The 13,037-nt window shown below is 48.6% G+C and overlaps 1 protein-coding gene across 2 annotated transcripts in view; it reads left to right on the forward strand.

Moving 5' to 3' along the window:
* Positions 1–5,972: 5,972 nt before the first annotated feature.
* SAE1 (SUMO1 activating enzyme subunit 1) overlaps positions 5,973–13,037 on the forward strand; it is a 78,331-nt gene continuing 71,266 nt past the window's right edge. The window contains exon 1 of one of the 2 annotated variants that reach the window (XM_004061043.3): positions 5,973–6,248. In XM_004061043.3, the coding sequence (XP_004061091.2) occupies positions 6,043–6,248 (206 nt within the window). In that variant the 5' untranslated portion in view covers positions 5,973–6,042. The remainder of the gene's footprint in view (positions 6,249–13,037) is intronic. The other variant, XM_055369830.2, reaches the window with a different exon arrangement.

The following is a 13,037-nucleotide window of genomic DNA, read 5'->3' on the forward strand; positions in this document are numbered from 1 at the left end:
GTATTTTTAGTAGAGATGGGGTTTCACCATATTGGCCAGGCTGGTCTCAAACTCCTGACCTCATGATCCGCCTGCCTCGGACTCCCAAAGTGCTGGGATTACAGGCATGAGCCACCACGCCCAGCCAGAATTTTTTCTTTTTTCTAGAGAAGGGGGTCTCCCTATGTTGCCCAGTCTGGTCTTGACCACCTGACCTTAATTGATTTTCCTACGTCGGCCTCCCAAAGTGGTGGGATTACAGGTGTGAGCCACTGCGACCGGCCAGTAATTATGCTGATGAAAGACCTGTTTTTTCTCTAGTTCCTGGGATGGCTCTAGGGAGGGTTATGCACACTGTGAGTGAGGAGGCATTCACAGAGAAGTTCCTCCAGAGTGTGGAAGAAGCACTACCATTTGGCACCAACCCCTGGAGAACAAAGGAGGAGACCATTGGCCAAAGAGAGGCATTCCCATTTTGTTGGAACCTGCTGACCACCAACCCATAGCTTTTTTTCCCTTTCTTCCTTGCTAATCCAATCGCAGATTCATTGAGGAGGTGAGAGGTCCTGCGATCCAGGCTGGAAGAGGAGTGGTTGGTCTACCTGGTTCTCAAGGGATAATGTTGCCCCCTAGAGGACATTTTGGAAATTATTAAGGAAAATTAACGACTGGTTTTTGGTTGTCATCTGGTTCTCAAGGGAACAGTATTGCTTCCTTGGGAGAATTTGGAAACTTACCTTTTTTCATCGTCACAATGGTGAAGGGTTTGTTACTGGGACTAGAGGACAAGGACCAGACATGCCAAGATGTTCTACAATATAGCATTCCTAATTAATAATCACCTAATGAATAAAGTTCAGATAGCACTTAAAAAGTGGGGAAAGGACTGTTTATACTAAATTATGCTAAGCTGTAACACTGAACTATTCCAGTTCTTTTGAAATTGTTTACATAGCAAAATCATAGTTGACTCCTGGCCATTTAAGACTTATGCCACCACTCTTGGGATAATGAAAATGTTTTGGAACTAGATCGAGGTGGTGATTGTATAATATGGTGAAAGTACTAAAAGCCACTAAATTGTGCACTTCAAAATGCTGTCTAATTTTATATTATGTGAATTTCACCTCAATAAAAATGTCTTTTTTTTGAGAGGGAGTCTTGACCTGTTGCCAGGCTGGAGTGCAGTGGCGCAATCTCAGCTCACGGCAACTTCCACCTCCCAGGTTCAACCCATTCTCCTGCCTCAGCCTCGCAAGTAGCTGGGACTACAGGTATGCGCCACCACACCCAGCTAATTTTTTTGTATTTTTAGTAGAGACAGGGTTTCACCATGTTGACCAGCATGGTCTCAATCTCCTGACCTCGTGATCCACCTGCCTCGGCCTCCCAAAGTGCTGGGATTATAGGTGTGAGCCCCCGGGCCCAGCCAATAAAAATGTTTTTTAAAAAGGATGCATATTTCCAAACATGAGACTATACCATCACATTTAATTTTTCCCAGAAACTATAAAAAGTAGAAGTGAAAAGAGTAAAGGGAGACACTTTTAGACCTTTAATGAGTCTGCAAGTACAGGAGAAAATAATTTATGCAGCAATTAGCTTTATTTTCAGGGCTCTTTTTCTTTTCTTTCTTTCTTTTTTTTTTTTTTGTTGAGACGGAGTCTCGCTCTTTTGCCCAGGCCGGAGTGCAGTGGCGCTATCTTGGCTCAATGCAAGCTCCGCCTCCCGGATTCATACCATTCTCCTGCCTCAGCCTCCCGAGTAGCTGGGACTACAGGCACCCGCCACCATGCCCAGCTAATTTTTTGTATTTTTAGTAGAGACGGGGGTTTCACCGTGTTAGCCAGGATGGTCTCGATCTCCTGACCTCATGATCCGCCCGCCTCTGCCTCCCGAAGTGCTGGGATTACACGCGTGAGCCACCGCGCCCGGCCAACAAAGTGACCATTTCACAAGAGTTATGGCATAGTCACAGGTAAGAACCTGGGTCACTGGGTCACTCCCTAACCAATTACGAATTACTATATGCCATGGACCTCCAGGATTACTTTCTTTTTTTTTTTTTGAGACGGAGTCTCGCTCTGTCTCCCAGGCCGGGGTGCAGTGGCGCGATCTCAGCTCACTGCAACCTCTGCCTCCCGGATTCAAGCAATTCTCCTGCCTCAGCCTCCCGAGTAGCTGGGATTACAGGCATGTGCCACCACGCCCGGCTAATTTTTTTGTATTTTTAGTAGAGACGGAGTTTCACCATATTGGCCAGGCTGGTCTCGAAGTCCTGACCTTGTGATCCACCCACCTCGACCTCCCAAAATCCTGGGATTACAGGCGTGAGCCACCGCGCCCAGCCCAGGATTACTTTCTTTCTTTCTTTTGAGACAGAATTTTGCTCTTGTTGCCCAGGCTGGAGTGCAATGGCGCAATCTCGGATCACTGCAACCTCCACCTCCCAGGTTCAAGCGATTCTCCTGCCTCAGCCTCCCAAGTAGCTGGGATTACAGGCATGTGGCACCACGCCTAAAATTTTGTATTTTTAGTAGAGATGGGGTTTCTCCACTTTGGTCAGGATGGTCTCGAACTCCCGACCTCAGGTGATCCGCCCACCTCGGCCTCCCAAAGTGCTGGGATTACAGGCATGAGCCACCATGCCCGGCCTCTATTTTTCTTTCTATAATCCATGTACATTTCCCTTTAATAATATAAGGCAACTAAACAGGACTGTTTATTTTCAGAGGCTTATCTAAAAGATACTTGACACAGCCCTTTGCAGCTGGGTCATTCTCTGAATTCTAAATGTCGTTTCTTGCACAAAGTGGTTATTTGATCTTGTAACTGGCATTTTCCCCCAAGATTAGGAAGTGGCACACCAAAGTGCAAAAACTTTGGAATCAGAACTTTAATTTTTAATCTTTATTTTATTTATTTATTTATTTTTGTGACAGAGTCTTGCTCTGTTGCCCAGGCTAGAGTGCAATGGCAAGATCTCCACTCACTACAAACTCCACCTCCTGGGTTCAAGTGATTCTCCGCCTTCAGCCTCCTGGGTAGCTGGGATTACAGGCGCACACCACCACACCCGGCTAATTTTTGTATTTTGAGTAGAGATGGGGTTTCACCATGTTGGCCAGGCAGGTCTCTAACTCCTGACCTCAGGTGATCCTCCCGTCCATGCCTCCCAAAGTGCTGGGATTACAGGTATGAGTCACTGTGCCCGGCCTAATTTTTATATTTTTTTGTAGAGACGGGGTCTGGCTGTGTTTGAGAGCCTCAAACTCCTGGCCTCAAGTGATCCTCTCAAAGTGTTGGGATTACAGACATGAGCCACAGTGCCTGGCCTATTGAAAGTTTTTCCATCATAATAGGTCCTTCCCCCCAGGCTTGCAGCAAGTCAATAGTAGGAGACCCCAGGTTGCAGCAGAGAAAGAGGTTTAATCATAGGGCCACTGAAAACCAAGAGAGGAGATGGAAGGAAACCATGAATCCACTTCCCCAGGGAGTTCGGGGCTTTTTAAGGGTTTTGGAGTGGGTTGAAGTGTGGAGGTCATTGGTTGGTTGAAGTGTGCAGGGTGAAGTAATGAAACAGGGAGTTGAAGAAACTCTATTCTCTTGTCGATTTGGTTCCTCTGCGGCGTCTTCACACTGGTTGGTATCAGCTGTTTTGCTGGAATTCAGGATCTGAAAAATATCTTAAGCTTTTTTTTTTTTTTTTTGAGACAAGGTCTGTTGTCCAGGCTGGAGTGCAGTGGTGCCATCATAGCTCATTGCAGCCTCTAACGCCTGGGCTTAAAGGATCCTTCCACCTTAGCCTCCCAAGTAGCTGGGATTACAGGCATGCACCACCACACCCAGCTAATTAAAAAAAATTTTTTTTTTGTAGAGACAGGGGTCTTGTCATGTTGCCCAGGCTGGTCATGAACTCCTGACTTCAAGTGATTTTCCTATCTCAGTCTCCTAAAGCGCATGGATTACAGGCATGAGCCACCATGCCGGGCGCTTAAGCAATTCTTATTATTTATTTATTTATTTATTTTCTGAGACGGAGTCTTGCTCTGTTGCCCAGGCTGGAGTGCAGTGGCACGATCTCGGCTCACTGCAAGCTCCATCTCCCAGGTTCACGCTATTCTCTTGCCTCAGCCTCCTCAGTAGCTGGGACTACAGGCGCCTGCCACCACGCCCGGCTAATTTTTTGTAGTTTTAGTAGAGACAAGGTTTCACCATGTTAGCCAGGCTGATCTCGATCTCCTGACCTCGTGATCCGCCCACCTCTGCCTCCCAAAATGCTGGGATTACAGGCGTGAGCCACCACCTCCAGCCTAAGTAATTCTTAAATAAAAATCTATGATTCCGCCAGGCGTGGCGGCTCACACCTGTAATCCGTGCACTTTGGGAGGCCGAGGCGGGTGGATCACAAGTTCAGGAGTTCGAGACCAGCCTGGCTAACATGGTGCAATCCCCGTCTCTACTAAAAATACAAAAGTTAGGTGGGCATGGTGGCTTTTTTTTTTTTTTTTTTAGATGGGAGTCTCTGTCATCCATGCTGGAGTGCAGTGGCAGGATCTTGGCTCACTGCAACCTCTGCCTCCCAGGTTCAAGCGATTCTCTGGCCTCAGCCTCCCAATTGGCTGAGACTACAGGTGTGTGCCACCACGCCCGGCTAATTTTTATAGTATTAGTAGAGATGGGGTTTCACCATCTTGGCCAGGCTGGTCTTGAACTCCTGACTTCGTGATCTGCCCTGCCTGGCCTCCCAAAGTGCTGGGATTACAGGCATGAGCCACTGTGCCCTGCCAAAAAGCCTATGATTCTAACATCAGAAATCCTTCCACCTCAGCCTCCCACGTAGCTGGGACTATAGACTCAGTACCACCACACCAAGCTAATTTTTGTATTTTTAATAGAGATGGCGTTTCCCTATATTGCCCACCTGGGGCCATCCCTGTTTTTTTTTTTTTTTCTTCCTTCCTTCCTTCCTTCCTTCCTTCCTTCCTTCCTTCCTTCCTTCCTTTCCCTCTCTCTCTTTCTCTCCCTCCTTCCTTCCTTCCTTCCTTTCTTTTTTTTTTTTTTTTTTTACCGAGTCTTGCTCTGTTACCCAGGCTGGAGTGCAGAGGCATGATCTTGGCTCACTACAACCTCCGCCTCCCGGGTTCAAGCAATTCTCCTACCTCAGCCTTCCAAGTAGCTGGGACTACAAGTGTGAGCCACCATGCCCTGCTAATTTTTTTATTTTTACTAAAGACAGGATTTCACCATGTTAGCCAGGCTGGTCTCCAACTCCTGATTTCAAGTAATCCGCCTGCCTTGGCCTTCCGAAGTGCTGAGATTACAGGTGTGAGTCACCGCGCCTGGCCTATTCCTGTTTTCTTAACGCTCCTCTCTCCCACTGGGCCGTGACTGCCTCTAAGGCAGAGATGTGTTCATTTTTATTATTATTGTATGTCCAGGGCTGGGCACAAAGTGCAACACATAGTAGGGACATGAAAGGCTGGGCACAGTGGCTCATGGTTGTAATCCCAGCACTTTGGGAGGCAGAGGCGGGAGGATGGCTTGAGGCCAGGAGTTGGAGACCAGCCTAGGCAACAGAGGGACCCCATCTCTATGAAAAAAAAAAAAAAAAAAAAAAAGATTTGACAGTTCAATGTCACCTCTGATAAGCCTTCCCTGACCACCCCTGTTACTCTGTAGCCCCATGTCCTGCTTCATTTTTCTCCAAAGCATTTATCATCGCTGGGTTTATATTTATTTCTCTTCGGGCTTTTCTCACTGGATCGTAAACTCCATGAGGACAGGGCTTTGTCGATTTTACTCAATACCGTTATTTTACAACATCCCTATTGCTGGGATCTCAGTATGCACTCCTTAAATATTTGCAGAATTTAAGTGCCACATAAGTGACCACGTGGGCAACGCCCTCGGGGCGTTAAGCCGCGCCATTTTTGGGGCTAGGATTGGTTGGACCCTCCGTCACGTGACACGCAGTCGCCGCACCGCCTTTGAGTCTCGTGAGGTACTTTTGGTCCCAGGCTCCGCGGACGAGGTACTGCGCAGGCGTGGGAGGGTCTGCGCATGCGCAGAAGCACTCCGGGCGTGCTGCCGGCGGCGGTAGGCGGCGCGCGGGTCCGGCGGGCGGTTGGCGTGAGCGCGACCGGAGCTGAGGCAGGAAGAGCCGGCGCCATGGTGGAGAAGGAGGAGGCTGGCGGCGGCATCAGCGAGGAGGAGGCGGCACAGTATGACCGGCAGATCCGCCTGTGGGGACTGGAGGCCCAGAAACGGTCAGGGCCGGCGCGGCTTGAGGCCGCGAGGGTTTGGAGGGGGCGTCTATTCTGAGGCGTTTGCGGCCCGGAAGGAGCGGGAAGGTGTGATTTGAAGGGAGGAGGAGGGAATTCTGTGCTCTGGGATCGTGTCGGTCTTGAGGGGACTGGAGGAGTTGATTGGGGATGTTTCTGGAAGGTCTGGGAAGTGGTTGGGAGGGCCGTTCCGAAGGATGGGAGCTCTGAAGGGGGCGTTGGGGAGTCCTGAGAGAGCGGGAGAATTCAAACTCAGGAAATCCGAGGCCCGAAAGCGGTGATTGTGGGGTTTGATCGCGGTTAGGGGATAAGAGGGGCTGGGGATACGTGGAAAGGGTGAGGTGAGGGACGTAGTTCATTCATTCGAGGGTATGGGACCTGATTCCGTGCTGCACAACGGGGGAGACTGGACTGGCCAACCGGACAGACGGGAGCTTACATTCTTGTGGGAGCTCAGGGGCGGGCCAGTCTGAAAGAATGCGGGTTTTGAGGAGTTCTGGAGCAAGTTATCGCAAATGGGAATCTTGAGAGGCTCGGAGAGGCTGGAGGGGGACGGCAGTAGGCTCCCGAAAAGGTTGCTTGTGTTTGGTATGGGGCTGTGTCTTGATAGGACAGGAGACGTAGTTTGGGCATTGTGGAGTAGCTTAGGGAATTCTTTTTTTTTTTTTTTTTTTGAGATAGTCTCTCTCTGTCGCCCAGGCTGGAGTGCAGTGGCGCGATCTCGGCTCACTGCAACCTCTGCCTCCCGGATTCAAGCGATTCTCCTAACTCAGCCTCCCGAGTAGCTGGGATTATAGGGGCCCGCCAGCACGCCCGGCTAATTTTTGTATTTTTAGTAGACACGGGGTTTCGCCATGTTGACGAGACTGGTCTCGATCTCCAGACCTCAAGTGATCCACCCACCTCGGCCTCCTGAAGTGCTGGGATTACAGGAGTGAGCCACCGAGCCAGGACGTCTTCTGTTTTGTGCAGTTGGGTGATCTCGGCTCACTGCAGCCTCTGGCCTCCCGGGTTCAAGACTTCCTCTCACCTCAGTCTTCTGAGTAGCTGGGATTACAGGCTCGCGCCACCACACCTGGCTAATTTTTGTATTTTTAGTAGACATGGGTTTTCACCATGTTGGCCAGGCTGGTCTCGAACTCCGGACCTCAAGTGATCTGCCCGCCACAGCCTCCCAAAGTGGTTGGATTACAGACGTGAGCCACTGTGCCCAGCTTGTTTTTTTTTTTCTCTCTGTGGCCCAGGCTGGAGTGCAGTGGTGGGATCACAGCTCACTGTAGCCTCAACCTCCAAGGCTCAAGGGATATTCCCTCTTCAGCCTCCCAAGTAGCTGGGACTACAGACGTGCCCCACCACATCATCCGACTAATTTTTTTTTTTTTTTTTTTTTTGTAGGATGGGGTTTTGCCGTGTTGCCCAGACTGGTCTTGAACTCCCAAGCTCAAGCGATCCTCGGCCTCAAGAGATCTCCCCCCATCTCAGACTCCTAAAATGCTGGGATTACAGGCATGAGCTACCATGCCTGGCGTCATTGATCAATATTTTTACTTAGCCTGAACGCAGTGACTCACACCTGTAATCCCAGCACTTTGGGAAGCTGAGTTGGGGGGAGGGGACCTCTTGAGCCCAGGAGTTTGAGACTAGCCTGGGTAACGTTGCCAAACCCAGTCTCTACAAAAAAATACAAAAATTAGCCAGGCATGATGACATGAGTTTATAGTCCCAGCTAGTCAGGAGACTGAGGTGGGAGCATCACCTGAGCCCCTGGGAGGCGGAGGTTGCAGTGAGCCATTATCACACCACTACACCCCAGCCTGGGTGACAGAGTGAGGCTCCGTCTCCAAAAAAAAAAAAAAATCCACAAGCGTGTGTATATGTGTCAGTTATTGAAGGATGGTGAAGTGAGAGGGTTGTTTTGATAGGTTGGCCAGGGAAGGGCTCTGAAGAGGTAACATTGAGCCTCAGACTTATATGGGAAAGAGCCCTGTGGTCATCTGGGAGAACTTCCTAGCTAAGAGAACAGCAAGTGCAAATTCCCAGAGGCCCAGGCATGATTGTCAAATTAGAGAAATAAGGTGGCAGGAACCAAATGATTTGAGGAGTAGCTTTTATTCTAAGTGTGTGGGAAAACCTGTTGGAGTGTTTTGAGTGTGGGAGTAACATGATCTGTTTTTTGTTTGTTTGTTTTTTTTTTGAGACGGAGTCTTGCTCTGTCGCCCAGGCTGGAGTGCAATGGCACGATCTCGGCTCACTGCCATTGCAGTGAATCCGCCTCCCAGGTTCAAGCGATTCTCCTGCCTCACCTTCCTGAGTAGCTGGGACTATCGGTGTGTGCCACAACACCCAGCTAATCTTGAGTATTTTTAGTAGAGACGGGGTTTCACCATGTTAGACAGGATAGTCTCGATCTCCTGACCTCGTGATCCGCCTGCCTTGGGCTCCCAAAGTGCTGCGATTACAGGCGTGAGCCACTGCGGCGTGGCCTGGTTTGTGTTTTAAAATGATCGCTCCAGAATAGGTTAAAGTGGGCAGAAATAGAAGTAAAGATTCTGGCTGGACTGTTGCAGTAATCCAGTTGAGATAAAAATATTGGTGGCTTGAAACTCAAGAGAAGGGGTCAAATAAATATATTCTGGATATATTTTGAAGGTAGAAGAGGGAACAGAATTTGGGGCAGAAGTCCAGGATGACACCACTGTTTTTGGCTTGAGCACCTACCTGGAACGATGGAATTGCCATTTTGAAAGATATGGAGAGCTGTAGCTTTGGTGGGGTCAGGGAAGAGTCAGTTCTTTTTTAGGTTTCAGATTTGTTTTTTTTGTTTTGTTTTTTTTTGAGACGGAGTCTCACTCTGGCGCCCAGGCTGGAGTGCAGTGGCATGGTCTCGGCTCACTGCAACCTCTGCCTCCCAGGTTCAAGCAATTCTCCTGCCTCAGCCTCCCGAGTAGCTGGGAGGGATTACAGGCGCCCGCCACCATGCCCAGCTAATTTTTGTATTTTTAGTAGAGACGGGGTTTCACCGTGTTGGTCAGGCTGGTGTTGAACCCCTGACCTCGTGATCCACCCACCTCGGCCTCCCAAAGTGCTGGGATTACAGGCGTGAGCCACCATGCCCGGCCTCAGATTTGTTTTTTTATACAACTAAGTAGAAATATGTGAGGGGTTGAGTTCAGAGGTAAAATTTGGGTGATGGTGGGTATTGTGTGAGTACAGAGTATAGAATTAATGGAGGGGTTGGGGAGGCAGACACGTAAGGAGAATTTAGTTTGAGGGGGTGGGAGCTTTCAGAAGGTTTTAGAGGGTGCAGTGGTGGGATGGGAATTACCTCAGGCTCATTTCAGATCTGTGGGGTCTTCTTTGATGGGGTGGGGGGATGTCATCATGAGGCATTAATATTGGTGGGAGGGTTGAAGGCACCTGGAATAGATTGGGAATTAAGTGATGAGAATGTGCCTCTGGACATAGGTGGACTGCACTGATTTTAGGGACTGCTATTTTCTGGATGGAGTGGAAAGAGGATTTATGTGAGTTGGAGGAAACTTTGAGGAAGCTTGGTGTGTTCTGAGATCCTAAAGGGTTGGGGAGGGGATTCTAAGGTACTGGAAGGGTTAATCGAAGGGGTTTGTGGCAGCAGATAGCTTTGTTTGAAGTGGGGCAAAGTTGGTGAGGTTTAAACTGGAATGTAGTTAGGGAACTTTCAGAGGGATAGGGATGATTTTTCTGAGAAGCAGCGAAGAATGGATGGGGGCCTCTGAGTGGGAGATGACCTAAGGGACAAGTCAAGGTCAGGGCATGGAATTTGTGGGAGGTAGGGATTGTTCTGAGGGAGTGGAGCTGTACCGAATTTGGTGGAGAACATGAAAAGGATTGGCTGGGGGTTGCAGGAGGGAGGGAAGAGGTTATTTGTAATTTGTACTCTATTTTTAGACAGTCTTAGAGAGTTTATTAAAGTGTTTTTTGTCCATTTTCAGCCAAGGTTTTTAGAAATTAAAAATTTTTTTGTGTGAGTACATAGTAGGTGTATACATTTTGGCGGTATGTGAGATACTTTGATACAGGCATACAATGGGTAATAATCACATCAGGGTAAATGGGGTATCCACCACCTTAAGCACTTATCCTTTGTGTTAAAACAATCCAATTATATTCTTTTAGTTGCTTTGAAATGTACAACAAATTATTGTTGACTGTAGTCACCCTGTTATGCTATCAAATACTAGATCTTATTCATTGTATTTAATTATATTTTTGTATCCATTAGCCATCCCTCCTTCCCCTCCACCCCCCACTACCCTTCCTAGCCTCTGGTAACCCTCAGTCTACTATCTGCATGAGTTCAATTGTTTTAATTTTTTTAGTTCCCACAAATAAGTGACAGCGTGCAAAGTTTTCTTTCTGTGCCTGATTTATTTCACTTAACATAATAACATCCAGTGCCCTCCCTGTTGTTGTAAATGATAGGATATCATTCCCTTTTTTTTGTAGACAGGGTCTCTCTGTCGCGCAGACTAGAGTGCAGTGGTGTGATCACAACTCACTTCAGCCTTAACTTCTTGGGCTCAGGTGATCCTCCCACCTCAGCCTCCCGGTAGTTGTGACTATAGCACGTGTCACAAGCCCAGCTAATATTTTAGTACAGGTGGGGTTTCACCAGGCTAGTCTCCAACTCCTGGGCTCAAATAATCCTCCTGCCTCCCTGCAAAGTGCTGGGATTAGAGGCGTGAACAGCAATGCCCAGCCTTTGTACCACAATTTCTATTTTTTTTTTGAAACGGAGTCTCGCCGTGTCGCCTAGGCTGGAGTAGGCTGGAGTGCAGTGGCGCAGTCTTGGTTCACTGCAAGCTCCGCCTCCCGGGTTCACGCCATTCTCCTGCCTCAGCCTCCCGAGTAGCTGGGACTACAGGTGCCCGCCACCACGCCCGGCTAATTTCTGTATTTTTAGTAGAGACGGGGTTTCACCTTGTTAGCCAGGATGGTCTCGATCTCCTGACCTCGTGTACCACAATTTCTTTATCCATTTGTCTGTTGATAGACATATGGGTTGCTTTCAAATCTTGGCTATTGTGAAGAGTGCTGCAATAAACATGGGATTTATTGCAGTTTTTTTTCTTTTTTCTTTTTTTTTTTTTTGAGACCGAGCCTCGCTCTGTTGCCCAGGCTAGAGGACAGTGGCACGATCTCAGCCCAGTACAACCTCCACCTCCCGGGTTCAAGCGATTCTCCTGCCTAAGCCTCCCAAGTAGCTGGGATTACAGGCACCTGCCACCACGCCCGGCTAATCTTTGTATTTTTTAGTAGAGACGGGGTTGCTGTGTTGGCCAGGCTGGTCTCAAACTCCTGGCTTCAGGTGATTGGCCCTCCTTGGCCCCCCAAAGTGTTGCAATTACAGGTGTGAGCCACCACACCCAGCCTGATTTATTTTCATTTGGGTATATACCTAGCAGTGGGATTGCATTTTTACCCGAGTCTTTTTTTTTTTTTTTTTGAGACGGAGTTTCGCTCTTGTTACCCAGACTGGAGTACAGTGGCGCGATCTCAGCTCACCGCAACCCCTGCCTCCCAGGTTCAAGCAATTCTTCTGGTTCAGCCTCCCAAGTAGCTGGGATTACAGGCGTGTGCCACCATGCCCGGCTAATTTTGTATTTTAGTAGAGACGGGATTCCTCCATGTTGGTCAGGCTGTGAACTCCTGACCTCAGGTGATCCGCCCGCCTTGGCCTCCCAAAGTGCTGGGATTACAGGCATGAGCCACAGCCCCCGGCCTTCACCTGAGTCTTATAGCAGCTCTCTGGAGTCGGAAGGGCAGTGATTTCCTTCTCTGTTCAGATGAGGAAGGAGGCTCCACAGAGCAAATTGACTTGCCTCTAAGAGGGCTCTAGGTGGGATAGGAGGGTTCTAGGTGGGATAGGAGAACTCTGGAGACTGGAGTTCCTTTATGAAACAGAAGCCCTGGAAATGGGCAGACTGATAAAATGTACAAATTGTGGGGCATTTTATAAGACAGTTATCCTACTTCTCTTCCAAAAGTCAGTTTCATGGGAAAAATAAGTGAAGGGACTGTTGTGGATTAAAAGAGAGTAAAGGCCGTCACAGTGACTCAGCCTGTAATCTCAGGACTTTGAGAGGCCGAGGTGGGTGGATCACCTGAGGTCAGGAGTTCGAGACTAGCCTGGCCAACATGGTGACCGTCTCTACTAAAAATACAAAAAAAATTAGCCAGGTGTGGTGGTGGGTGCTTGTAATCCCAACTACTTGGGAGGCTGAGGCAGGAGAATTGTTTGAATCCAGGAGGCAGAGGTTTTAGTGAGCTGAGGTCACACCATCGCACTCCAGCCTGGGTGACAAGAGCGAAACTCTGTCTCAAAAATAAATAAATAAAATAAAGAAGCAGCTTCCTAGAGCAGATTTGGTTGCTTAAATTGAGGCCAAGTTTCTGGAGTTTTTATTGATAGTTGACAATTACAACCAAAATTTTTTTTTCTCGCTCTGTTACCCAGGCTGGAGTGCAGTGACGCAGTGACGTGATCTTCAGCTCACTGCAACCTCCACCTCCCGGGTTCAAGGGATTCTCCCGCCTCAGCCCCCAAGTAGCTGGGACCACAGGCGTATGCCATATCACTCAGCTAATTTTGTGTGTGTGTGGCGTATGCCGTAACACTCAGCTAATTGTGTGTGTGTGTGTGTGTGTGTGTGTGTGTGTTTTGTGATGGACTCTCACTCTGTCACCTAGGCTGGAGTGCAGTGGCGCAATCTTGGCTCACTGCAACCTCCACCT

Source organism: Gorilla gorilla, chromosome 20, assembly GCF_029281585.2.
Source record: "Gorilla gorilla gorilla isolate KB3781 chromosome 20, NHGRI_mGorGor1-v2.1_pri, whole genome shotgun sequence".
NCBI lineage: Eukaryota > Metazoa > Chordata > Mammalia > Primates > Hominidae > Gorilla > Gorilla gorilla.